Source organism: Solanum tuberosum, unplaced genomic scaffold (assembly GCF_000226075.1).
Source record: "Solanum tuberosum cultivar DM 1-3 516 R44 unplaced genomic scaffold, SolTub_3.0 scf00034, whole genome shotgun sequence".
NCBI classification, from domain to species: Eukaryota; Viridiplantae; Streptophyta; class Magnoliopsida; order Solanales; family Solanaceae; genus Solanum; species Solanum tuberosum.
The window spans coordinates 2,393,478-2,420,290 of NW_006238962.1; the positions used below are offsets into that span (position 1 = coordinate 2,393,478).

Below are 26,813 nucleotides of genomic sequence, written 5' to 3' on the forward strand. Positions count from 1 at the left end.
GGTTTGCGATTTGTTTATAATATTCTGGTATGTTAAATTTAGGGAAAAATTATTTGTTTATTTGATAATCTTTCTGGTAATTAGGATATAGGGATTTAGTCTATGTGGCAGTGGAAAAAAGAGTAATTAGTATTGGCATGCAATGTGACATCCACATGGCATTTAACAACTCCCGTTAATAAGAAGGGTACTTTTGATCCAATAGTTTAACGGAAAGGATAGTTTTGAGCCGAAATATAGTTTAAGGATAAATATGAGCTATTTCAAATAGTTTAAGGGTATTTTTGACCCTTTTCCGTTAACCATAAGAACACCTTTTTAAGAAAAGAGAATTTGTAAATGCTAAATTTGTTTTTAGTTTTTTCAGACAATTTTATTTAAATGCTAAAATTGTTGAAATCATATAATCCCTCCATTCACTTTTATTTGTCCACTATTTCAAAAATATATTTTTATTTTTACTTGTCACTTTTAACGTATCAAAAAAATAATAATCTTCTTAGCATTGTTTGCTTACACCCCCAAAAAATTTCCGAGACTTTATGCTAAATATCAATTAGTATAGGTATTATACTAAATACTCATAACAATCATTATTTTTAAAAATTTAAGATTTAATTGTGCTTCATTAGTCTTAATTTGCCGTTGAAGTAGTAAAATAAACACGACTTTTAATTCAAATATTGCAATCTTGCTGTCTTTCAATGTTGTTAGTCACAACTGATGAAATTTGAGTAAGTTGATTAGAATTGCTTGAAGCATTTTTGGGTGTAATAAAGTCTTAAACTATAGAAAAGTGAAAAAAAAACACCAAATGGAGAAGATTTTGTAATGGTAATTGCAAGAACATAAAAAAATGAACATTTCCCTGCTTGTATAAGTATAAAGACAGGACCAGAAGGCCTAGAATTTCGCCTTGCACCAACGTTAAATGGATCGAATTCCAGGGACACAGAAATAAGACCGACTGGTGTACCTAATCGTGTTATACATAACCGTTACTGCAATTGACAGTAGAATGGGGGAGAGAAGCCTAAACATGGAAGAAGACGCGGGAGCTTAGACTGATATCCAGATAATGAATAATAGCACACTATACATGATGTCGCGGGTCAAATAGACCTGAAATGGTTCATTTCTGTGGATGCAGGTTTTGAACAACATTTTACCTGCAATCCTTAAGATTCATCTTATAATACAACAGTAATAGTGGCACTTAAATTGGCATGATAGAGGTTAAGGTATTACTGCAACTGCAATCAGTTCCAGATTTCACTTCATATAACTCCAACAAAATCACCTGCCTGTATACGGTACAATTGATAGGCAGTTGTTTGTTGATCTTTCGAACCCTGCAAGCTTTCTTCGTTTGCAGGAATATAGGCTCGTCACTCAAATATGGAACCCCAATAAAACTGCAGAGCAAGAAGGAAAAACAAATCAATTTGTCGGTTCCAATTAAACAAAGTAAAATTCTTGATGCTACAATGAAATGTTTTATCTCTTGCAAAAAAAATCCCATTTGTAGTGAAAGGCAAGATGAAATACAATCTTCGGTCAGAAATCAGAATCCTATATAGACAAGTAGTATTGGAAATAGAGGATGAACAACTAGCTAATTGTTAATCTTTAACATAGATCACGAACATGGTCACTAAAAAGGGTAGCCCAGTGCACTAAGCTCCGGTTATGCGCTGGCTCAGGGAAGGGCAGAAACACATCTGGTCCATTTCAACAGCATAAGAAATGAACGGAAACATCAAATCTACTGGAAGGTTTCACTCAAGCTTCTATGTCAACAAGAAAAAGATAAAGAAACAATCAGAGAACACAAGCGAGCTTATGTTATCACCTGCCCAGAATTTTGTTGCAAACAGTTATCCATTTCAATATGTTATTTGAAGCGAATGACACTTTTCTGTGGCCGACCAACTGTATTATATGTCTCACGGAAGAGAAAACCTCAACAGCGGTGAAACTATATATAGAATCAACAGAATGAACTCTGCCAAGCTATTATTGCTTACTTTAGTAAGGTATAAGCTTTTATAATTTTCTTTCAAAATTATGAAAGGTCAAGGAAAAAATAAGATTTTTTTACAAATGAAAGACAAACGAAGGTTATTATGGATAAACAAGTTTGAGTTAGCACTCACCAATAAAGAAAATTAGAACCACAGAAGAAACCATTTGAACAGGTCGATTGTATTTCACATAATACTGAGACCTTTGCAGCTGTCGTTGTACTGCTCCATACCAACCATTGAGTTGCTTCTGATAACTTTCATCACAACAATCCAGGCAACTTTTACTCCTCTCGCAACATGTGTTAATGCCCTACATCATAAAATCAAATTCAACAAGAATTAAGGACATCTATAAATTGATAAAGAAAATATACAAGTATTTTTTGGACAATTGATAATCAAATCCCTTTCTTCCAATTTATTCAACCTCAAAAGGTAAAACTATATGATTTTGATCATGATTCTTTAGAAATGTTATATTATATAGCTTGACTATATTCATTATGGTGTCATATCTAGTTTTTAATTGTTCAAGTTTTGTTTCCAAACTTGACTTAATTAATGTAATATCAACAAAATTGAAAAACCTTGAAAAAAGAGTCTTAAGTGTGTCGCATAAAATTGGAATGAGGAGTTATCAATGTCAGAAACTTCAGAACAAATACACACCCTAGTCAATGGCAGAGACTGTGGCAATGTACAATCAGCTTCTTGATGATCATCAGAATTGAACCTCAGCTTCCTGTAACCATTCTTTGACCACTTCAACTTAGTGGCAGATTCCACGCAATTCAACAGGCCTTGAATACTGGGTATCTTGCGGGGGGGTGGTACAGGTTGTTTGCCGCAAATGTCATCAGCAACTGCAATCTTCCAAGCACCAATATCACCACAAGCACTTGCTGTCTTTCGGTGCCCTGAATACATCTCATCCTTGGTGTCAACTTGACTCCCATCCACTAAGTTAGACGAACTCTTTGAATACTCTGGCATTCGTTGCTTACAGTCCTCTTCCCACAAAGCTGGTTTCTGCTCAACTTCGTCAACTTTTACAGAGGATTTGTCCGAAAATGAAGAAGAGGTCGACGGTCCTGAGAGAAACACGGCTAGTTCATCGAGTTCCCTCTCGTCCAAGCGCACCCATTGATTACCTTGTGAAAAAGCTGATTCATTTAGACTCTTCTCTACTTTCTTAACCTGATTATCCATGGCAATAACAAATTCACCATGCCTTTCTTTAGCATCATCAGTTGAAGTATTATTGTAGCTCGAACTAACTGCCCGATCAAATTCCTCCAACTGCATTAACATTAAGAAATTCAACTTTTATTACATCCAACAATAACACCCTATATGCGAGTACACCTGTCCATTAATCATTTTTTTCTGTCCTTTCTCTTTATCTGTTATTTTCCTTCTATGGGGCAGGGGGAGTTGTATTCGGGAGGGAGTTGTACCTGCCATTTAGCAGTGCCAAGGGTAGTCCTTAGGTCTCTGCATAGCTCGTCGGAATTCCAACGTCCAGAAGTATCCTTCAACGCATGAATCCATGTTCTATAAGTCGATTCCATCCTTGAAAAATCAAATTAAACAAACATTTCAACAAAAAGAGCAAAACCCCACAAACTAAAACCAACAAAAGCTTCAAACTTTGCACCACTATCATAAAGAAATTCACACAAAATCCTTATCCACGAGGTCTCAGGTTCGATCCCCCAAACAAAAACACTAGTTAATTCTTGTCATCTGTCCTAGCCTTGATTGACACAATTACATATTATCACGTGGAATAAGTCGAGGCGCACCAAATCCCTCCCGAACACCACCACCATCATCAACAAAAAAAAATATTTAACTCACAACAAAACTAATCCAAAACCTCCCAAATTTTTTTTTTTTAAAATCAACCAATTACCCATCATCTATATCCATTCCACTCTACTACAGCTCATTTCATCCCAATACCAGTAAATAATTTGAGCTTTCAAAACAAACTATTGATTTTAAAACCCTAACAACACAAATTAGCAAAAAAATTAAAAAAAATTTACAAAAAATACCAAAAAAATGTAAAATTACCTGTCGGCAGATTCCTGAACCTCTTCTGCAGCAGAGAAGAACGGATCTTTCTCCCATCGATCAAAATATGAACCCATACCCTTCAACCACCAAATCGAATTTTACAAAAAAAAAAATCCCAAACAAATTGGGAAAACCCAAAATTGATTCAATCAACAATTTATAATTTTATCAACAAAAATAATGAACCAATTTGGATTTGCTTGGATCAAATTTAAAGTAGAAGAATCTTTTTTTTTTTTTTTTTATCAAATTTGGTAAGGTGGGTATGGTTAGCGGTTTGCGTCAAACGCATGATGTATTTAAATAGGACATAAATAAATAGTTTATTATAAAGTTTTTATAAAAAAATAATAAGGTGGTGTTCTGACTAATAGAGCATATTAGATTATTTTATTAACTTTATATTATTTTATATATACACACAAGTAAAGAATAATTGTATTCGTCAAACAAAATTTAGATATATAAAAAATTACTCAATATTTTTTTTATTTCATCTGAAATTTGAAATCATAATAATATTTTAATTTATTCCAAATTATTGAGGAGTGGGAATAGTTATTCTTGTCTTTTAGACGAAGACTTTCCAAATATTTTGTATTATTATAATTAAATAAATATTTAAATTTATATCTAATCAAACATCATAATATAACACGAAATATGTGAAAGGAACAAAAATTAAAGTATTGTTTCGTAAATATTTGAATACATAGATAAGTTTTTCAATATAAATAATATTGGAGTAGATAAGGATTATAAATTAAGTTAACTTTTTCTCCTCTAATGAATATTTTCACGTGCTTTTTTTTTTATAGTTTCATAAATATGAATTGTAAATCTTAGATAAATAAATAAAATTTATTTCTTAATAATTTAATTTGTGAAGAAAATTTACACGTTTTCAATGGATTTTAGCTAAAAAGGACAAATGTCAAATGGTTTGAACGACCTCTCCGTAGGGAGTTACGCGTGCGGTCAAAACAAGTGTGCCTAAAAAAAAAAGGTGTGAGTCCGAGTAAAGTTGACTTGTTTCTTTACATCAGGTTCGATTAAATCTGAATTTGTATATTGTAGGATTTATTTATCGTGAGGGTCAACGCTTTCAATATCGTAATGTTTTCTCCTCAAACTCAAGATTTCTAATTACTGTTGCAAGAATTTGTGAATAGTGTTTCATTTGGTGTCTGATATCAATATTATTTTTTTATGACAAGGGAAACCCGCAGCCGCTACCTTTTGGGTGCGCACAGGGTAAAACCCCCGCTCCTATGCAATAGCTCGCTCTGATATCAATATTAAAAGGTGACTAAATTTGAATTTGTGTATTGTAAGATCTATTTCTAAAGACCATCTTTTTAACATGATTTTTTTTTAGAGATTTAAATTTGAGATCTTCTGATTAAAGGTGGAGAAATCTCGATTATATATTCCATCACCATTCTATGTTTGTTAGCTGTGAAAGGTGTTTGATGTTTGGAGTAACATAAGCATTAAACAAGTTGATGCTGACATTTTTTTTGGCACTTCATAGTTGTTACCTATAGTGAAAATCAATTGATAATGAATTAATCATTTTTTTCTTTCTTCTCTAAAATTGACTGTTAGGTGCTTTGTCTTTTTGTTGATTATTTCACTTCATAACATGATAATGTCTTTTAAAGTTAGCCCTTCATAAGATGTCTTGTGCTCTAGCTTGTAGACATAGTAGATTATGTGTTTTTATGGATAACGTTTATGATAGAGTGATAAATATTTTTTTATCGTTAATCATAAATTTCGTATATCTATAGTAAATTTTTAATAAGTTAATCGAGTTTTAAGTTAACTTCTTCTGAATTTGGGACCAAAATGTTTGAATTGGACAATAGTTTTATGAGTTGGAGTCCCCCCTACATAAGATAATAACTTTGATGTCCAGCTAGTAACCCTTCCAATCATCTTATCAATTAAAGGTTGGCATTAATTAAATATTCTCTCTGTTTCTAATTACTTGTCCACTTTTGAATTGACATACATATTAAGAAAATAATTAATGACATAGTGAGTTTACCATTTTACCCCTATTAATTATGAAGTGGATGAAAAGTTCTACATTTTTCAAAATAATTAGTCATTTAATTGAGTGTATAATAGGTAAAAAGAATTTGTCCTTTCTTGATTTGTCAAAATGGACAAATAATTAGGGACAACTATAAAAAAAAAGTGGACAAGTAATTAGGAACAGAGGGAGTAATAGACAGTGTTCTTTTAAAGCTCAAAGGAACCTCTAAATACTCCTTCTGTCCATATTAGTTGGTCATTATACTAAAAATAATTATTCCGTATTAGTTGATCACCTTACTAAATTTAAAAAACATTAATTGATTTTTTCTCATATTACCTTTGCAATTAATTCATTTTCAAAGTGTCTACACTTGTTTGTAAAGTTTCAAAAAAGTTCTCAAGGAGCGAATTGATAAAACTATTCTCTTATAATTTTATTTATAATTTCTTAATATACGTGTAAAAAGAAAAATGATTAACTAATATGAGACGAGAAAATATCCGAGAGGTAATTCTCCTTTTCCAAATCCTAGATAGTGCAGTATAGCCAATTGAACATCAGTCTTGACCCCACCAAAATAGATTGAACATCAAACTTGACCCCTACCAAATTCATACTCCATTACTCCCACGTTAACTAGTGTTTGACCATAAATTTATAAATACTTTTGATAAGTTATTTTTTAATATCGGATAAATCAAATTTTAATATGATACGTATTGATTATTGAAGGAAAATATTTTTTGACATTTGATATGTTAGTTTTTATGGATAATTCACGTATAAAAATTAGATCTTCATTCTCAAATGCTACTATTATGAATTTAACTTCATAAATCAATCAAGACATCCAAATCGCTCATATATATATATATAGTAAATTTATTAGGAGCTAACATTGACTTTCAATAACTCAAAATTAAAAATATTATATCAAAATATCAAACTTTCAAAGTTTGATTTTCTATATCAAACTTAATTTTTTCTGTAATCAAACTTCAATACCGTTAAATTCCCATTTAGTTCGATAATTCCATTTTCATATGCTCACCCCTACCACTCCCTATATATGGATCCCTACTATTAATGAATTGGCATAAAATAATAATTCGCAATTAATTTTAGAATGAGTTTATCTCATATTTAATTAAAACAAAATGAAATAACAGTACTAAACTAAGTACTAAACTAATTAATCTCGAAATAACTTGTTATCTTACCAAATATCCTAAAGAGTCATTTAATATGAGGTATAACGTATAATAATCTCAAAATTATGATAACACATAGTCCTAAAATTATTTATCTCACCATTAAAATTATCTCATATACATGATAACTTAACTTTATCTCAAAATAAAGTATCAAGTATCCCAAAATAATTAATACTGAAATTATTTATCTCATCATTAAAATTAACTTAAACTTTATCTCAAAATAAAGTATCCCAAAATAATTACTCAATTCCAAATATGTAAAGCAAATAACTACACAAATTACCGACCAAAATATGAAAATTAATATATATTTTCGATCCAATTAACTTACTTCGTCTAAATTCTGAATCAAATTAAATACGATTTTGAGGAAGCCGGAACCGGAAATGAGACGCCGGAGAACTAACAGCGACGCCGTGCCAGCATATGCCACCTCGACAAAATTCATGACTAATATGCTGCTGCTGCTGCTGATTTTGATAATTAATCCGATCAGGCCGATTATGACGAACCCTAACATTTCTCGCCTTGATGTAAATATCCCAGGTTAAAGTCAAAATCAACACTAGAGCAACGGCAGCCGTCGAAAGAATGAGAACGAAACAACCGGTGAAATTTCGACCGGTAATTAAGCCGTAAGCTTTCATTGCACCTATAATTGCTAGATACAAAGTTGTCAAATTCGCTGTTACTTTATCTGAAATCGCCATTTTTGTTGGTGCGAAAGGAGTTTTGGGGGTTTTAGTTTGTGTGTGGGTGTGGAGAGTGTGAATTTAGGGGAAATGAAGGTGAGGAGGTGTCGGTGTGAAGTAGCGTGTGACATGTGAATATTCTAGCTTTTAGCTTTACCTTTTTTCGAAATTCGGTATTCACTTTAGATCCGACTAAATTTGAATTAAGAAAGTCGAAATTGGACCTAACAAAGATATTGACTTAAACCTAAGATATATGTGATTAATAATGAAAGAATACTTATTAGTACTATTTAATTGTGTGAAAATTTATGTATTATATACATAGAAAATAGTTATTCTATTTTATATCTTATTTAAAATTATACATAGTTTTTTTTTTATAATTTGTACATTTTCTTCCTCTAGACCATATTGAGTTCAACAATATGGATTAAAAGGAGTATTAATTATATATGTTTCTAAATTTCAAATTAGATAATGTATAGTTTTAATAAAATTACTAACCATGATATTATTTATGTAGAATTTAAGTACACATTCAATATTTATCTTAATCAGCTATCAAACAACTTTTTTTTTTTGCTTGATATAGGCTGGACACAAAATTTTAAAAATATATGAGAAAATTTTATAACATTTCAAATTATTCTTAAAAATAACTTTTCGAGTATTTTTTTTTTTTTGTAATTCGAATAAAATATAAACATTAGATGTTATTATAAGTATTTAAATAATTGGAGTGGTTGCTTAATTCTTCTGTAATTTTTATCTCTCTATGTAAATCACAAAAAGAAAATGCAATTATTAATGGTGCGTTTCTGGAAATTTCACGAGAATTTATACAAAAATGGTTGGTGATTATGATTTATGTCACGTTACATTAGCTCCAAATTGAATCATACGTCAACTTCACAATTTTGATGAGGTGAAGTGAACTCATACTCATATTCATTTTTGGACTAATATTTAACTAAGACGTAATACATAAATATGTCTTTTAATTTAACCTTTTAATTTATGTTCTTTAGTTTTGAATGTGTACAAATAGTTAGACAATTAAATTTGTATAAAATTGAACAAATATATAAATGCATTCGACATGATAATTTATAGGAAAAATTGTATAAAATAACAAACTATTAATTCAAATTAAATAGTATAACCACAGTTTCATTTAATTGTAATTTGTAGTAAACACTTGCTCTTCGCCTCTCTCCCCAGAGAATCTCGCTCGTCACTCTCCCTCGCCTCTCTCACTTTATACAAGCACAAATGTATAAATTGTGTTTGTGTTTGTATAAAGCGAGAGAAAATTGTATATATACAAATACAAATATATATATCTTCGTCATATACACTTATAATTATACAAATACAGATTTTTCCCTACCAGTTCTCTTTTGCCTTTCTCGCTTTATACAAACACAAATTATACAAATTACCATGTATAATTTGTGTTGTACAAAGCGAGAAAGAGAAAGATTTGATATACAAATGTTTTATTTCGATTCAATTGTATACAAATTCAAATTTTATGCAGATATACAAACACAATCATTGATACATCTACATAGTAGTTACATATATACAATTATCTAACCGATATACATATACAATCGTTGCGCTTTTATACAAACGAGAGGCCTGCCAGCTATTTATATAAACCTAATGCTCCATAGCAAACATAAAATTTATTATGAAGCGCAATTATACAAACTATGATTATAGTATACAAATATGAATTTTATGTTTGTTAAACCTAAAATTTACTCTAATTTATATCCTATATGTATTTTGGCATTATATTTGTGCACACTAAAAGTAATATACAAAAATTAGTGACCTATGTATAATTTCCCTAATCTTTTGGGGGCAAATCGCATTATCAAAACAAAAGCCCTAAAAACATAAGCAAAACCTCAGTGTTCTTTGATCTTCAAAACCCCCAAATTCATCAAACTGGAAAAACAGAGAAGAAAAAAAATCTCAAATTCATTCAAAAATGGGACTAAATTTTCTAACAAGCTTAGCTAAACGCACAACAATTCAACATTCAAAGCGTTGTTTCACTTCCAAGAATTCAATTTCCAGAATATGGACTGAATCTAAATCTTACACCAAAAATTTCAATACAAATACAGTTACGAAAACCCCTTCTTTTTCATTTTTGTTACTTTTTCGAAAATCGTATTCATCAGCTTCATCTTCGACTGCGAAAACCCAAATGGGGTTTTTGGCATGGTATTTAGGAGCTCTAGAAGCTCGTCCAATTATCACGAAAAGTATTTCTTCTGCTGTTATTTATGCTGCTTCTGATGTTACTTCACAGGTAATTTCCCATTTTGTTTGCTAATTTTTGTAATTTAATTTAATTTGCTAATTTCAGTGGAAAATGGTTTACATTATGATGTAATTGTAATTTTCTGGAGAATTTTTGTTTGATTGGATTATCTAACTTCTAAGTATAGAAGGTAATAAATGATAATGGTATTAAGTGGAGGTTATGATCAAGAATCAAGATAGTTTTTTTTGTTGTTGTTGTTAGTTGAAGTAAATGTTAAGCTCTAGTTTGGCCATAAATTTTGAGGTTGAAACTTGAAAATTTGAGCTTTTAAAGTTGTGATACTTTGGAATTTGACGTTGTGTTTGAACATGCACTTTACTTGAAAAAAGTTTGAAGTTTTATATGCAGAAGTCCCAAAACCAGACCAGTTTTGGGAATTTGAAAATATTTGAAGATGATTGAATTTCATGGCCATTGCTAGCTAAATGTTGATTGAAGCAAGTGTGATATATTAAGAAATAATTATGTTCTTAAAGAATGACTTCCATTTTCCTTTGTTTGGGTGAAAATATTTTCAACAATTCAAAAAAACCAAATTGGAAAATGATTTCAGTCAAGGAAAACAGTTTCCAGTTTCCACCATACCGAAACACAACATATACTGGTGATTTTTGCTTTGATTAGACAAACGAACTGGAAAGTTTGAATTTTTTGATGCGATAAAAATTTATTAAACATGAGTTGTGACTTGTGGGCTATGTGGTTTGCATTTTCCAGATGATTATGATGTCACCTTCAGATTCTTTAGATATAATTAGGACTCTACGAATGGCTAGCTTTGGACTATTAATTTTAGGAACAGCACAGCATCATTGGTTTAACTTTGTGGCAAGGGTATTGCCGAAGCGGGATACCATTAGTACATTGAAGAAGCTGTCGATGGGACAGCTTGGTTTTGGGCCTGTAATTAATTCTATTTTCTTCTCTTTCAATGCTGCTCTACAAGGTACACATTAGGTTCTTCTCTCTTTCATTCGCTTTCTGCGTAGTTCTTGCTTTCTAGTACTGAAGTTGCTAATTCGTTTCTTAATTATGCTATTTGTCACAACTCACAAATGATACTAAAAGGTACATAACTTTACTTCCTGACTTCCTGAGTATGACCATGTATCCCAAAAGAACAGTTCAGAGTCCAGAAAGCACCATTGGGACATCAGAGTCGAGTGATACACACTTCACCACTATGTGGGGGATTTAACCTTGCTTCTTTCCTGCATTATAGTGTAAAGCAATTGTTTGTTCTGTATATTCTGAAGGTTAAAAGAACATGACAAATTATAGAAAAATACAAACAACATAAGGGAAAATCATAGAGGCAGAATAAGGTGGTCCAATGTGTAAAATGCATCGTTAGTAGTAAAATGATAGCTTCTTTTTTCCTGCCGAATGATTGCACATTAGTCATTTGGTAATATTATTCAACCATAAATCAAACTATAAAATTTATTGAATGCTGAGAGCTTCAGTTTTTCTTTGACAAGAATTTTAGAAGCTTTGGAAAAACCTAACAATAAAATGAATAGTTGTGGAAGTGGAAATAAGACTATTTGATATATGGAAGACTCATAAAAAGAAAGAAATGCTTCATATTTTTTTTTTGATCGGCAAACTAGTGTTTTGTATTGTTTAATCTTAGTCAACCATATACACAACATCAGGGTTCTTGTGTGCAAAAATGCCTCATCCTTGTCTTTCATAGATGCCTCCCCTACTTCCTCAATTTCGCCGGGCAGCACTTCGTGCAAGACATAAGCCTTTTTTACTCTTTTATTTAATTTGGTTGTTAATCCCGGTCTTTGGTTCAAGCAATCACATATGACATTTAACTCCTCTCCATGCACTATGGTATATATGGTAGCTCTTGTGACAGAAAATGTAGGCCCAGTTGATATCTGATGTTGATGTTTACAACAATTTGAAGGACTCTAATTTTATCATCTACCTTGCTATATACATGCATACACAGTGAGAGGAGTTAAATGTAGGTGAGTACATAATCAATTGGTGAAACTTTACCACATCCAGTTGGTGGGTACGTAAGATGTTTAAGTTGGTGGGGCTGGTCGAATGATATAGGTGAAACTTTACCACGTCCAGTGGCTGAGGTTCTGAATATTACATTAAGGGATCTGTTTCTTCTTAGCTTTTTCCTCCTGTGAATCTCTGCTAGTATTGCCACTATAATTGCCAGTATTGAATGTCAACATATTTGAAGAGTTTCATGACTACGCAACCATTGCCAAGGGTTTTTTTTTTTTTAGAAATCTCGTAGAGTTAAAGTTCTGTTTAAGAAATCTGCTTGTTTGATCTAGGATTATTTGTCGCTTATGCTAGGTCTGATGATTACCTTTGCCTTTTGATTTACTTGTCTCATTGGTGCAACATGATTTAATCCTTCGACTCTTTCTTATTGTCACATTCAGGTGAGAATGGGGGGGAAATCGTTGCTAGGTTGAAGCGTGACCTGCTCCCAACAATGATGAACGGCCTAATGTACTGGCCGTTGTGTGATTTCTTGACATATAAAGTAATCCCTGTCCATTTGCAGGTACTATGTTACACTTATCTTTTTTGTAAGGACAGCTAGTGCATTTATGTTTCATGAGATTTATGTTGCTCGAGCTCTCCAAAGTTGTAGCCGCACCCCTGTCAGATCCTCCAAAAATGCACTACTTTTGGAGGATCCAACATGCACTACCTGACATTTTTGAAGAGTTCGAGCAACATAGAATTATGAGATGATCCACAACTTCTCTGGTCTGACTACGATCCCTTATTGGAAGCATCTATTGTTCTAGTTTCATCAATCTCAAATTTGTTTAACTTGCTCAATTCATCTCCTTCAATTATTCTGAACTCTTTTAAACACTCACGAGGTTGACATTTTTGGTAATGCTCTTTAACAGCCATTAGCCAACAGTGCATTCGCATATGCGTGGACGATATATTTGACGTATATGGCCAGTTCCAAGAAAGCCATTGCTGCTTAGTATGCAACCCCTGCTCTGGAAGTCTCAAAACCGCGCAAATTGAGATAAAACTATTGCTGATCAGTCCTGCATATTGAGTTACTCAACATTATTCACAGGATGGTGTAGAATAGGTCAAGGCCCTTGATTCAAGAGCCACAATTTGATTCATTCTTCCATTTATTTTCCTTATTTTCAGTTTCCAGTGTATTGATGAAGACGAGTCATTGAGTATACACCTCGTCTACATCATTAAAATGTCGTACTTTTCGTAGAGATACATTATAATTTAGATCATAAATTTCAAAAGTCTTTCTGAGACAAAAGGAAAGGAGTATAACAATAGATTTGTTTTGGGAATTTTACACAAATTGCATTCTATTCCTACTCTTTTTCAAATTACAAAAATCCCTTAAATTTGGTGGAATCTGAATACTTTTCAAAACGATCAGATACATCGTGTCTCAATTTTGTATACACCGTTCAACTCTTTGAAATATCATGTCTCCATTTTGGATACATTACTTGATGTGGGACACATTTGATGATATTAAAAGACTCTTAATGAGCAATTAACATAACTAACAATAAATTTCAATCATGAATATATGTGAAGGATAACTAAAGAGTCAAGAAATATTAAATTTTGTTTTCTTCTCTTTAATATCCAAATGATACAAGAAGCCAAAAGAAAAGGTCTCTTTTATGGTGATTTGAAAAAAGACCTATGTTCAAGACTGCAAAGGCTCATTTCCCCTCATGTTAAGCATTCAATTGGCTTCATTCCCCACTGTTTCTGCAACTTAAAAAAAACAAAAGTACTTACAACAACAAAGGTGCAATAACTCTCTCATTTACTCTCCCTTATACACATTGCACTTTTCTACTTAATCTTCTTCATGACTCATCCTCATAAAAATCATTTCTTTATTCTAATCGTACTTCTCTGTTTTAATCTACTTGTCTAATTTTAAGTTCATACAAAATGTAACAAAGTAACTATGACTTTTGAATCTTGTTGTGTCAAATAAATTAAGAAGAATTAACCGAAATAACATTTCACTCACTGATTAAACGAAAAGTGGGCAAATATATAATATATGTATAATTCATGTATAATATGTGAATGATCGTGTATAATTAATGTATAGTCTATATATACCGAATTACAACTGCTAGAAAAAGTAAATAGCAAATTTGTCTAGCTATTTATGTAAAAATTCCTTTATCTATTTTTCATATTACTTGACCTCTAGTGAGATGACACACTCTTAAGAAAATTTTAATTAAAAGAAACACCAAAAATCTCTTTTTATTTTATGAATTTAAATACGTCAAAAGTTAAAATTAAAGAATCGTTTAAAAAATAGGAAACAAAAAAATCTTTTTTAAACAATTATTTTTTTCAAAAAAAAGTAGGAGAAACAAATGGAAAAGTATTTCTTCTTTTTATTCTACACATCCATCAAAATAGTGGGCTCTTTGAGGAAACATTTCAAATGAATTGAATTTTATTCAAGAACTTCTCTTTTCTTGAAAAGGGTGTCAAGAAAATTTTCCAAAAATCAAATCTTTTTTTTCTTTTTTACAGTATGAAGACTTTTGGGTTTTCTGTTCTGTTCTTGATGATGGGAATTACAGCTTTTTTATCCTTTTTTTGCTTCAGCACTGGAGGTAAAAGTCTTGAGAACCCTTGCTATTGTTCTGTGATATTACTAGTAATTTTATTTTTTTTCAAATTTGAACTCAAAGTTCTTATTATTGAAGAGATTTCAGAATTTCATTTTTGGACTTACTAGCTATTAATTTTTTTTCTGTATTAAGTTTGTTCAAGTTTTGTTGTTGTTGTGAATTTATAGCCTAAAAATGGGGCATGTGAATTGTGGTTTTTTTCGTAATACTAAGTATTTTATGTATATATTTTCTAAAATTGGTATAATATTATTTGTTGGCAAGAATGGTGTACTTGGTTGAATGTTGAGTTATTTACCTAAAGGAGTAAGGATCAGTTTCTGTTTTGTAGTTTGTACCATCTTATATTTGTTGTTTATATCCGATTATTGCATTATTTCGTTGTTGTTACTGCTCTCCCTCGTGTTTGTTGTGTAATACTCTCCATTTCGCATTATTTTGTTGTTGCTCCCATATCTGTATCCCACTTTTACAAACTGTTTGAGAGGCTTTGTTTAAGCTGAAGGTCTATCGGAAATAACCTCTCTATCTCTATTTGGTAGGAGTAAGGTTTGCAGTACACTCTTACCTCCTAAGACCCCACTTGTGGGATTACATTGAGTATGTTGTCGTGTCCGTGCAAACTATATTTCATGGTTGCTCTCTGAAAAAGGCTATTTCACTCCTAACTATTTGTTTACCTCGTTTTCCTTAGCGTAAATGGATCTGAGTGTAAATAGCTTTCTCTCATCACAAATCTTGTGATACATATATATGATACACATTAAAATGAACATATTTAAGCAGGGAATCCTAGTTGAACGATTGACCGATATCCCTCCTAGTCGTTTTCAATTATATAGGTAATCAAGTGAGCATAACGAGAAAATGATTATCATGTGTTTTACACCAAACCAAACAATTTAATTCACATCCGTGGATGGGAAGCAGAGTTAACAGATTGAGTACGCGTCATCATTTTTTTTTTTAGTTGGTCCAAATTTGTTTAGTATATCTCCTATCATAGAAGGGCCTTTATAGTTGTCAATGTAGGTAGAGAAGGGCATTTATAGGGTCTATCACCTATCGGAATCAGCCTCCCTATCCTCACAAGGTAGGGTAAGGTTTGCGTACACTCTTCCCTCCTCAGATCCCACCTTTTGGGATTATACTAGGTTGTTGTGTATTTGATATAACATAAATTGTCTTGCTTCACTTCTTGTATACACCAATTCATCTTACTTTTATTGAACTACTTATGTTATTGATCGTATTTGTTTCTCGATGGTTCTCAAATGTCTGCCCGAGGATCATTCACAAAATCTCAGTACATTTTTTGATAAATTCATTTCGGTTTGTTAATATACACGGTGCTACCGTTAGAAGAATCGTATGAGATATATACCAATCTCTGTTTGCCAGATACTGAGGTTAAAGCTACAGAATTGATCAGCAGATAGTCGTATTCACAGTTTCACGCAAGGGTATGGTATTGACGTAGCTTTCTCGTAAATGAAACACAGGAATGTCCTTCAAATGGCAGAACACCGATACAACGATGACCATAAAGAACAGAAAGCTGCAGGTACTTTGTGACAGTTATAACTTATAGTTATGTGGTTTGATGGTGTAGAAATTATACGTTGTGTATGGATTACTAAAAAGCCTCTTTTTTTCTCCCCTATTTCCCATCCTCAGGACAATGGCTATGGTCCAAGCATCAATGAGGACGATTCAAGCAAGTTAGGCCTGGAAGATTATCGTCCCATCGATCCAGTTCCTAGCTCAAAAGCTTCCGTAAAACCAGGACCTGTTGAGCATGGTACTCCTCTTATGCCTTATATTCCTAAGCCTTCACCTCCTCCTATTAGCACCATCGATGGGCTCCCATAAGCTCATCGTTAGTCCACTTCCACCGCTGTGCTAAAGTTGGGCAAATGTTGTTTTTTCCTTCAGAAAAGCTGTCTTTGCTAATTTTGTGTTGTTCCTGTAAATTTTTTCGTTGAAACTTTCTGTATTACCATGGCATGTAACTTATAGTACGCCACTAGCTAGGCGATACTTGCACAAGTTATCAGTTATTTATGTAGTTGAATTTCGTACATAACTGATGATTCTTTGCTAGGTGTTGCAAGGGTAGGAGTAATTGTTAAGCCACTCGTTGGCCCTATTTAATCGCGTAGTTATATGTAATCGAATGAGCTGCACCATCCATGAGTTTTTGGCACTAGGTAGTTCTTCTAACTTACTTTATAATTATCACTAGTTATAGACTGCATACACTATAGTTTCAGACTTGGACCAGAAATTGTAGTGATAATTGAACCGAGGGTCTTATCAGAAACAACCTCTCTACCTCCCAAGATAGGGGTAAGATTTATGTACACACTACCGTCCTCAGACCCCACTTATGAGATTACATTGGGTATGTTGTGGTTGTAATTATGATGATAGTAGTAGTCTTGTTAGGCAACTAATCATGTCTAGAAGTGTTTGAAGATAAGAGTCTCCTTGTTAGATTTTCTTGATCAATAATTGTTAGCCTTGACAACGGTAAGATTTGTTGTCGTGTGATCAGAGGGTCACAGGTTTAAGCCATGAAAATAATCCCTCTTGCATAAATAATCTAAGGTAAGGTTATGTATAGTAGACTCAATATGGTTCAACCTTTCAATATAGACGCTACACATGACAAAAGCTTAGTACATTGGACTCGTCAATCTAGTTCAGAAGAGAGGAAAAATGAAAATAAAATAAAATAGAGAGTATGAATTGCAAAATTAATTTGTAACTCAATGATTGATTTATAATTTAGTGTAATAAAATGAATCAATTAAATATTCAAATAGTCACTTTCTCCAAATTGTATTCTATATTTACCAAAAAAAATTAATTGTGCTAATATTTTGTCCTCCCACTCAAATAGACATGTAACAACTATAATTGAACTTCTCAAAATAATTGTCTTAATTTCTTAGCTGGATGAGGACTTTCCACCTCATCTTCACCGGAGCGAAAACCCGACCAATATTCCGGCAATGCCGGAAGGTTCAAGTCAAAGTTGTTGACCGACCCCACACCGTTCAACGACGATGACGATGACGTCACTTTCCCCTCATAGTGACGCCTCTTATGGCCACCCAAAGCTTGTCCAGTTGGAAAAGTCTTGTGACAAATGGAACACTCATGAGTCCATCCACTAACCGCATTACCTGACGTGATGACTACAGATTGTTCGTAGACTTTATCTCTGTTACTACGATGACTAGCTTTGTGTCCTCCTAAAGCTTGATAAGATCCAAAACACTTACCGCAAACTGAACACTTGTAAGAATTCTTACTAGTAATATTGTTATTGTTATTGTTATTGCTGTGTGCGAGCATGAGTAGACACAAAGCTAAGTATTCATCTTCGGAAATAATTGGTTGTTGTTCCTCCATGACGATGCTACGAGGTCGTTTCGATCTGATCTTGCTTTTTGTCCATGATTCAAGGTAATTTTGAGTAGTAGTATTAATTTGGAATTGAAATAGTGATGGTGGAGTTGTGGTGGTTGGAGAGTTCAAAGCTTCAAGTGCCATTACTAGTTGGTTTTTTTCTTAGTGAATGAAGAAATTTGTGAGTGAAAAGAAGAGAAAGAGTTGGAATTATGTTTGTTGATTTTGAGTGAGTGAAGTGGTGAGGGAGATTTGTAATATATAAAGGGGAGGAATTTAGAGAAGGAAGTTGCAAGTGAAGAAGTAGGAAGGAGAGAGTGGAGCACATTTGACAAAGATATTAATTACTTGAGGGCCAAGTGGAACTTTGTTTAGTACTGAGGCGGCGGAGCTAGGTGGGGGATCATGGGTTCGGACGAACCCAGTAGCTTTTCTATAGACTTTATATTTGTACTAGAAAATTAATTAAATATATATGTATATTAATTTGTGAACCCTTAACAACATTGATTGACGGTTATTAACGAAATTTAGAACCCCCAAACTCTTAATCCTGGCTTTGCCTCTGTAATATGGCCACCAACAAAGACGGCTAAAAAGGATGCAAGGTATTTCACTCCTATTTGGTTTTATTCTTCCACTTTAGATAGGGATGACAATAGAGCGAGGTGGGGCGGTGCAGATGTAGGGCGGATTCAAACATTTTAATTTTAAAAGAGAGTGGAGTGATGTATTAGTCAGTCACTCAAATATAGTTGTATTTTAAATAATAAAGTTAAAATCGAAAATTTATTTTTAAAATAGTAAAGTGAATGGAGAGAATATATATTAATTGAGACAGTTGCCTAAGCTGCATGTAGACTATGGACTCTATCAAAAGTCAAAACACATCTCTTTCCTCAAGATATAAAATGATTGGTGGAGGTTTAAGATTAATACATTTGGAAGATGTATACATCTCCAATAACCAATGTATAATTTTTTTTTATATCAAAGTCCAAATCAAATATCTAAAGTATTCAAATTTTGACTCCAACAAACTCTATCAATCTATTCTCAAAAGCGTCTATACAGAAGATCCTTTATTCAGTCTGTCTTATTTTCAAGCTTCTACAGCTTACTTTGTCATTCTATTCTCAAAAACGTGTAGATAGAAGATTTTTTTTCCAGACTGTCTTATTTTCAAACCTCTACGGCCGGCAGAGGAAGAAGAGAAGGAAAAGAGGAAGTACAAGTTTGCCCAAACTATGCCCATTCCTAATTAGAGGTTGGGCATATTTCACAATATTGACCTAAATCTTGTGTGACTTTATGAGCCACCAGCAGCCTTAACAACTTCCAACTTTGACTGTAATTATTAATTCCCACTATTGTTGATGTATGTAATTAATGATTAAATGACTATAGTTTGGTTTTTATATTACGAGTTGTAGCTACACTTTTACTGTTTACACTTTACAGCAAACTTTGGTTGCTAAAGGACTTTACTTTATTTAGTATATTTGTTCGCGCAACAAATATAGTTTGTGTGTCAACAATATTTGTTCGTGCAATAAATACAATCAAGGCGAAATATATTTGAGTTTTGGTATATGAAAAAGGCACAAAATCAAGGCAAAATAATAATAATAATTTCTTTAAAAGAATAAATCAAATGAATGAAACAATCAAATAATCACTTTCACCAAGAGTATATATAGCTTTGTTTAAGTCTTCAAGTCCTATTGTTGTTGGAATAATTCAAGTGAAGGAAATTGTCTTAATTTCTTAGTTGGATGAGGACTTTCCACCTCATCTTCGCCCGAGGCAAAACCCGGCCAATTATCTGGTAACACCGGAATATTCAAGTCAAAGTTGTTGACCGACCCCACACCGTTCGACGATGATGATGACGTCACCTTCCCTTCATAGTGCCGCCTTTTGTGACCACCCAAAGCTTGTCCAGTTGGAAAAGTCTTGTGGCAAATGGTACATTCATGAGTCCTTCCACTAACCACATTACCTGACGTGATGATTACAGATTGTTCGTAGACTTTATCTCTATTACTACGATGGCTAGCTTTGTGTCCTCCTAAAGCTTGATAAGATCCAAAACACTTACCACAAACTGAACACTTGTACAAATTCTTACTAGTAACATTGTTATTGTTATTGCTGCGTGCGAGCATGAGTAGACACAAAGCTAAGTATTCATCTTCGGTAATAATTGATTGTTGTTCCTCCATGACGATGCTACGCGATCGTTTCGATCTGATCTTGCCTTTAGTCCATGAATTCAAAGCTTCAAGTGCCATTACTATAGTTGTATTTTTCTTAGAGAATGAAGAATTTGTTGTGAGTGAATAGAAGAAGGGATATTTATAAGTGAATATATAGTTGGTGAGTGGGATATATAGAAGGAAGTTGCTAGACAAGTAGTAGGAAGGTAGTAATTATAATTATTAGGTAGTTGATTAATAAGTAGAATTGAATGAAATTGAAAAATGAGCAAGTTGAAGTAGTGAATATTTTATTAAATGCAAGTGGTATAGACTATAGTATATATTAGACTATGGAAAGCTAAACAAAATGTATATTGACTTATATTTTGTGTGACTTTTTCAGCCGCCAGCAGCCGCTTGCTTAACAACTTGTCAACTTGTCAAAAGGGTATGAAATGTTAAATTAGAATTTGTGGTTAAATCCCGTCTCAAAAGCTAACTTAAAGAAAGGAAGATTATCAAAAACTTATAAAGAGTTCAATATTTGATACATTCAGCGACAAGAGACATTTCATTCATTACCTCTTAAGCTCAGACTCAAATATTTTTTATTTGGTGTTTCACTGTTTGATCTGGTGCGTACACATTCATGGACTGGGGAATGTCTACCCTCCACAACTATCCGATTTCCTGGGGCTAGGGATGGATATAAAATCGAAAATTTGAATTGAACAGAATCGAACTAATTCGATTCTTCAATTTTGGTTGTAATTTTCTTAAGCTTCGGTTTAGTTCTCAGTTTTAGGATCTCGATACTTCAATGCACCGAAAAACTAGATTTTATTAACATATATATGAAACTTGTGGCCTAAAATAAGTGATAGATATTTGTGTGACTATAAATCATTTCATTTAAAGATAAAATGAGCATTTTAAAGTTAAATTGTTACTAAATATAGAAATGTGTCATTTTTTGTGAGTCATATAATTTGATACAGAGTGGATACTATTTATTCTTTTTTAATATTTTCAAAATTCAGTTTTATACGGGGTTTTTTCTTTAAAAAATCTAAAAACTAATGAGGTAATGAATCGTGTTGCGTAAATGGGCCTGACAAAGTGGGCTAATATATATGCGCCGAAAGGCCTTATGATAATACAAGTCTAGATGGAAAATTTGCACAAATAGGATCTTTGAGTGCCACCATTTAAATTTTAGCCTCATTGAAAAAACAAGGAAAAATTACTTAAATACACAACACTTCTTTACCTATTCTCAATATTTCCCTACTCTTTCATTAAAATACAAAAATCCCTTATTTTCCCCCAATTCAACTTAACCGGATACTTTATTAGTTTAAGTATCCGCGCTGATATATTATGCATCCGCCCGTTAATTAAGTATCCATGCTGCTAACAACTTAATACTTTAAGTATCCGCCCGTTATTAATTAAAGTATCCGCGCTGCTATATTAAGTATCCACACTGCTATATTATGTATCCGAAAAACACTAAAAAAGGGAATTTTGGTAATTAATGAAAGAGTAGGGAAAGGAAGTAATTTCTTTCTTATACTATGTCATTTGCCTAATTTTTACAAACAAGGATGCCAAAATAATAAAGTATGTAACCTAATTGATTCATGAGAAATATTGTTATATTCAGCGCGATATTCTCATTTGATCACTTTAATTTTAACATGTAGGAGTCAACCTGCTCAAATTCAGTGTGATCTATCTATTTGACCACTCTAATTTTAACCAGTAGGGTTTGACTATACTCTATTTCATATGGTAACATAGGTAAAACGGGCCTTCTTCTAAGAACGAATGGAACCAAGTGAGTGGTTCAACCACATAGCTTCGAATTTCCAGAGAGAGTAGAATAAAAGAGTAAGAACTCTTTTTTATAGATTTTAAAAGTTTAAATAAGTGTGTGTAAACGTGAAGTGTTGTATTTTAATTTAGGGTGTTCCTTGTCTTTTTTGGGGATATTTTTGATAGCAAATCAACCCTTCACAATTTCAATATCAACTTTGATTTTAAAAGTACATATAGTGATCGATGATCTCTTTTATACATATAAAAAATATTTAGTGATAATAGATTTCTCTTTTAAGATCGCCGCAAAAATATTTAACGGCAATTGAGTTAATGTATTACATTCAGAATCATTTATATAAAGGGCTGGTAATTGATATGCTTTATATATGTCTACTATATGAAACATGAGAACTACTCATGATCAAGATTAAAAAAATGTGTTTTTACATAGTTAGCATATGGGGACATTAATGTCTTATATCACAATAATTAAAAACAAAATGACATTTGTTTATTGCTTCCAAATTCATAAATTAATTAGAGGTCAAGTCCCATTCCATTATAAGCAATTGGTGCATACATCCACATATCATCTGAGCTCAGTAACTGCAGTAAAATAAAAATATTTAATTATTCATTCAATAAAATAATAAAGTAAAGAAAGTGAAAAAAGGGATATTTTTATTTTTATTACCTTAATTTGTGTCTGCAAAAACTTCACATAATGGACTGCTTCTTCAAGCATTGTGCTTAAGTCAACCTGAATTATATCAATTAAAAAACTCAATTAGAGAATTCTTGATTACATAAACAAATGTTATGTACATCATTTCAAGCCATACTGCTCAGACTCTCCAAAATTGTCATAGCACCCGTGTCAAATCTTTTTTAAAAAAATTATTTAAAAGGATCTGACATGCACTTATCAATATTTTTGAAGAGTCTGAGCAAGCATAGATTTTACTGATTAATGAAATAAACATTGTTTACCTTTGTGCCATTAGGGACAAGACCTTGCAAGATTCTCAATCTTTCATTGATTCTTTCTCTTCTTTTCTGCATTTTTGGTAAATGAAACTATTAATTTCAGGATTTGACTTATATACACGAATAATATAAAGAAATTTTCACTATCAGCGTAATTTAACATGGTGTAGCAGATAACTTGTCTTATTTTACATATTTCACTTTTTATGAACAGTTACATGTAGTTATCTTTCAGGTTACGCGTAATTGAATAAAATGTTATGTTCTTACCCTTGCATAAAGGCTTTGTGGATCTGTTGCAGCTCCTCTACTGGCCCTTGTTTTGGTTTTTAAATTTGAATCATCCTCAGAACTGCAACAGCTTGTGCTTTGTCCATTATTATTAGTCTCTTTGTCTCCAACTTCTTCAGTGTTCATTTGAATGTTCTTTTGGTTCTTTTTGGCTTTTGGTTGGCTATTCTTCTTATTTTTTGGTCCCTGCATTGAGTAAATAATTAACCCCTATTACAAATTATCATCTCGAGCTATATTGTTCGGATTTTCCTAAAATATTGCCACATTTATCAGATTCTTCGAATATAACCTAAGAATTTGACATGGACGATATTTTTGAAAAGTTTGAACAACAATCATTGAGTTCAAGATTCTAATAGAAAGATAATGAATGTCTGAGGTTGATTTCTCAGATGGTCACTTATTATTTCAGAAAGTCACCTTTTTCAACAAAGAAAGCGACTTTATGAAATAATAAATATTAATTGAGTGACTATCAAACTCGAATTTATGTTACTCACATGATCTCTTGACACCTTTGATTTCTTGTTAGGATTTTCAGATTCCTTGATTTTTTCCTCCTCTGTTATTGATTGAACTTCAACTTTATCAAACTTCCTCTTGAGCAACATTTCATTATCCAATTGGCTATAATTATTGCCAATATTTTCTTTCATAACATAATCATCATTAGACAATGAATTTTCAACATTCTTGTTGCCCATCATGTAAAAATTAGTGGACTCAACATCATAATTATGTTGTAAATATTCATGACTTGTGTTGTTGTTGTTGTTGAGAAAAAATATATCACCACTTCCTCTACTATCAATACTATTTTCTTGAGAAAAATAATCTATGTTACTAGTACTATTTAAAGTATGAGAATTAGAAGAAGAAGAAAAAAAACTCCCTTCAATAATATTATCCTCACCATGTAATTGAAACATGAAATCTGATGAATTTTCATTAAAGAACATTTTGCTCAAAGATTGACAATATTCTTCATCAAAAAATGCTCCCATTTGCTCCATTATATATTGAGTGATTTTTTTACTAAATATTATTCTCAAAAAGTGATAGGACAAAATAAGGTTTTTGAGGATGTATCTTACTTGGAATATGAGACAAAAGATAGGAACTTATTTATACTAGTACTAGAAAGGGTTATAAGTTAAGGAAATAGAAGAATGTTTATTAAATAAATAATTGATACTCCTCTTTCCGTTCAATTTGTTTGTTCTGTTTTAATTTTATAAGAAAATAAAAAAAATTGAATCTCGTAATATGTCAAATATACTGAAATGTTATTTAACCTTGTGATCTGAAATGTATCATGTAAAGAGTTGAAAATAAAAAAATACGTTCTTTATTAAATAGATTAAAGAGGAAAATAGGACAAATAAATTGAAACGGAGGAAATATTATTTGTATATTAAAATCTATAATTCCATAAGGAATCTTTATCACCAGGCAATGTACAACTAAGAAGTGGGACCAAGTTCATGCAACTAATAAAATAAAAATTGTGTCATTCTTTTAATTAGAGAGATTAATCATTAATGAAATCTTGGACTAATTAGAAAGATAACTGTCTTAATCTAATCATTGGGACAGTATGACTTCTAATATTTAAGTTTTAATCCACTGATTAATGAATTAAATTGTGTTGCTAAATATTATTAATGATAATTTATGAGTTTCGCAGAAAGAGAGAACAAGAAGAAGTAAACTAAGTTAAGAAAATAAAGAGAAACATTTCTCTACAAATTATATATTTCTTGTTGGCTTGTACTCATTTTCATCGCCCTAGATTTAAAGTGAAAACTTTAATATTTCGTTATTATAAAATGAGGGGACATCATGAAATTGTACAGGCTAGTTAAAGTGAGAGGGAAAAGTTTGTAATCTGGACTAAGTGAAGTGTATCAAGGATAATGAAAATAATGTATTATTGGAGAAACTTATTAGACGTAAAAGACGGACATACTTCTACAATCTCTTTAATTGAAGAGGGGAACATGACTATTGTATTAGGGGGCTATGCTTGAAATGAGCAGGGTATTTCTTCGATTTATAAATACATTTGATGTTTCTTCGATTTATTTTCATAAACCTACTTAATTATTTGGTACGATGATAAATATTTATTAAAATCTATGATATAATAAAAGAAACCTAATATTTTCCGATACAATCAATTAAAGTGATTTTTTTAAAACCATTTAAATTTTAACACTTATGCTTACTTTATTAATCTTATAGTTGTCTTGTTTTATTTTATTTTATTTCTTTCGTAATTGAGTTCCCATTACCTATTAACAGAATAAATCGAAATATAATAAATTAATTAAGATACACTAGCTGGCCAAACATCCCCATACGTTATGAAAGTAAAAAAAAATTTTAAAAAATAAAGTAATTGAGAGAACGTGATGATATATAAAGAAGAAGAAAAATGGAAAATGTTAAAAAATATACAGCGTTTGAAAATATTTATATTACATAGTTCAATAAATAATATTATAGAATATTACATCTGAGAGAAAATTATTATATTTAATGTATTAATTTTGTATGAAAGATATTTATACACAATTATAAGATAAATAATGTATTTAAGTAGATTTTACACAATTTCATAGTGTTAAAAGTTAATTAAGTATATTTTATCCCTATCTTTTTCAAATTACAAACCTTAAATTTGATGGAATTTGGATACATTTCAAAACGTTCCGGTACATCGGGTCTCGATTTCGGACACATCCATCAACATCCAGATATATCGCGTTTTGGTTTCGGATATATCACATTATGATATATTGTGTATGTCTTGATACATCGCGTAAAGTGATGCATCCAACTGATACATCGCGTAAAATGATGTATTCGACTGATATATTGCGTAAAATAATGTCTCAATACATTGCATATATCTCGATACATCGTTAAGTAATGTATTCAACCTATAAATCGCGTAATTGAGTGGGTGGATGTGTGTGTGTGGGGGGGGGGGGGGGGTGGAGGGGGGGGGGGGG

The 26,813-nt window shown here is 31.9% G+C and overlaps 7 protein-coding genes across 7 annotated transcripts; 2 read left to right on the top strand and 5 right to left on the bottom strand.

The window, feature by feature from the left end:
• Positions 1–851: 851 nt before the first annotated feature.
• Positions 852–4,396, bottom strand: LOC102588316 (uncharacterized). Its single transcript, XM_006342596.2, has 5 exons — positions 4,107–4,396; positions 3,485–3,599; positions 2,697–3,326; positions 2,157–2,337; positions 852–1,415 (listed from the first exon to the last, which is right to left on the bottom strand). Exons 1-5 carry the CDS (start codon positions 4,181–4,183, stop codon positions 1,393–1,395), a joined length of 1,026 nt encoding a protein of 341 aa, XP_006342658.1. The 5' UTR covers positions 4,184–4,396; the 3' UTR covers positions 852–1,392.
• Positions 4,397–7,559: 3,163 nt separating this feature from the next.
• LOC102588647 (uncharacterized) lies at positions 7,560–8,228 on the bottom strand. Its single transcript, XM_006342597.2, has one exon. The coding sequence runs from the start codon at positions 8,081–8,083 to the stop codon at positions 7,727–7,729; it is 357 nt and encodes a 118-aa protein (XP_006342659.1). The 5' UTR covers positions 8,084–8,228; the 3' UTR covers positions 7,560–7,726.
• A 1,757-nt stretch (positions 8,229–9,985) lies between these two features.
• LOC102588974 (protein SYM1-like) lies at positions 9,986–13,746 on the top strand. The gene is made up of 4 exons (XM_006342598.1): positions 9,986–10,397; positions 11,130–11,358; positions 12,836–12,960; positions 13,319–13,746. The coding sequence occupies exons 1-4, from the start codon at positions 10,071–10,073 to the stop codon at positions 13,400–13,402; spliced, it is 765 nt and encodes a 254-aa protein (XP_006342660.1). The 5' UTR covers positions 9,986–10,070; the 3' UTR covers positions 13,403–13,746.
• A 1,099-nt stretch (positions 13,747–14,845) lies between these two features.
• Positions 14,846–17,176, top strand: LOC102589291 (uncharacterized). Its single transcript, XM_006342599.2, has 3 exons — positions 14,846–15,055; positions 16,576–16,637; positions 16,751–17,176. The coding sequence occupies exons 1-3, from the start codon at positions 14,974–14,976 to the stop codon at positions 16,943–16,945; spliced, it is 339 nt and encodes a 112-aa protein (XP_006342661.2). The 5' UTR covers positions 14,846–14,973; the 3' UTR covers positions 16,946–17,176.
• Positions 17,177–17,836: 660 nt separating this feature from the next.
• LOC102589620 (zinc finger protein ZAT10-like) lies at positions 17,837–18,763 on the bottom strand. The gene has a single exon (XM_006342600.2). It carries the CDS (start codon positions 18,632–18,634, stop codon positions 18,005–18,007), a length of 630 nt encoding a protein of 209 aa, XP_006342662.1. The 5' UTR covers positions 18,635–18,763; the 3' UTR covers positions 17,837–18,004.
• A 1,336-nt stretch (positions 18,764–20,099) lies between these two features.
• On the bottom strand, positions 20,100–20,873 carry LOC102589957 (zinc finger protein ZAT10-like). The gene has a single exon (XM_006342601.2). It carries the CDS (start codon positions 20,782–20,784, stop codon positions 20,212–20,214), a length of 573 nt encoding a protein of 190 aa, XP_006342663.1. The 5' UTR covers positions 20,785–20,873; the 3' UTR covers positions 20,100–20,211.
• Positions 20,874–22,971: 2,098 nt separating this feature from the next.
• On the bottom strand, positions 22,972–24,500 carry LOC102584478 (transcription factor bHLH85-like). Its single transcript, XM_006342663.2, has 5 exons — positions 24,297–24,500; positions 23,773–23,979; positions 23,506–23,571; positions 23,210–23,275; positions 22,972–23,121 (listed from the first exon to the last, which is right to left on the bottom strand). The coding sequence occupies exons 1-5, from the start codon at positions 24,498–24,500 to the stop codon at positions 23,053–23,055; spliced, it is 612 nt and encodes a 203-aa protein (XP_006342725.1). The 3' UTR covers positions 22,972–23,052.
• Positions 24,501–26,813: the final 2,313 nt, after the last annotated feature.

Excerpts from the sequence above, each read along its gene's own strand:
- LOC102589291 (XM_006342599.2), top strand. The coding sequence starts at position 14,974 with ATGAAGACTTTTGGGTTTTCTGTTCTGTTCTTGATGATGGGAATTACA. Across the intron at positions 15,056-16,575 it reads TTTTTGCTTCAGCACTGGAG|GAATGTCCTTCAAATGGCAG; the intron begins GTAAAAGTCTTG and ends AATGAAACACAG. Across the intron at positions 16,638-16,750 it reads TAAAGAACAGAAAGCTGCAG|GACAATGGCTATGGTCCAAG; the intron begins GTACTTTGTGAC and ends TCCCATCCTCAG.
- LOC102588316 (XM_006342596.2), bottom strand. The coding sequence starts at position 4,183 with ATGGGTTCATATTTTGATCGATGGGAGAAAGATCCGTTCTTCTCTGCT. Across the intron at positions 3,600-4,106 it reads GTTCAGGAATCTGCCGACAG|GATGGAATCGACTTATAGAA; the intron begins GTAATTTTACAT and ends TGATTTTTCAAG. Across the intron at positions 3,327-3,484 it reads TTGGCACTGCTAAATGGCAG|TTGGAGGAATTTGATCGGGC; the intron begins GTACAACTCCCT and ends ATGTTAATGCAG.
- LOC102584478 (XM_006342663.2), bottom strand. The coding sequence starts at position 24,500 with ATGGGCAACAAGAATGTTGAAAATTCATTGTCTAATGATGATTATGTT. Across the intron at positions 23,980-24,296 it reads CAAAGGTGTCAAGAGATCAT|GGACCAAAAAATAAGAAGAA; the intron begins GTGAGTAACATA and ends TACTCAATGCAG. Across the intron at positions 23,122-23,209 it reads TTTTGCAGACACAAATTAAG|TTACTGAGCTCAGATGATAT; the intron begins GTAATAAAAATA and ends ATTTTACTGCAG.
- LOC102588647 (XM_006342597.2), bottom strand. The coding sequence starts at position 8,083 with ATGGCGATTTCAGATAAAGTAACAGCGAATTTGACAACTTTGTATCTA.
- LOC102589957 (XM_006342601.2), bottom strand. The coding sequence starts at position 20,784 with ATGGCACTTGAAGCTTTGAATTCATGGACTAAAGGCAAGATCAGATCG.
- LOC102588974 (XM_006342598.1), top strand. The coding sequence starts at position 10,071 with ATGGGACTAAATTTTCTAACAAGCTTAGCTAAACGCACAACAATTCAA. Across the intron at positions 10,398-11,129 it reads CTTCTGATGTTACTTCACAG|ATGATTATGATGTCACCTTC; the intron begins GTAATTTCCCAT and ends TGCATTTTCCAG. Across the intron at positions 12,961-13,318 it reads TAATCCCTGTCCATTTGCAG|CCATTAGCCAACAGTGCATT; the intron begins GTACTATGTTAC and ends GCTCTTTAACAG.
- LOC102589620 (XM_006342600.2), bottom strand. The coding sequence starts at position 18,634 with ATGGCACTTGAAGCTTTGAACTCTCCAACCACCACAACTCCACCATCA.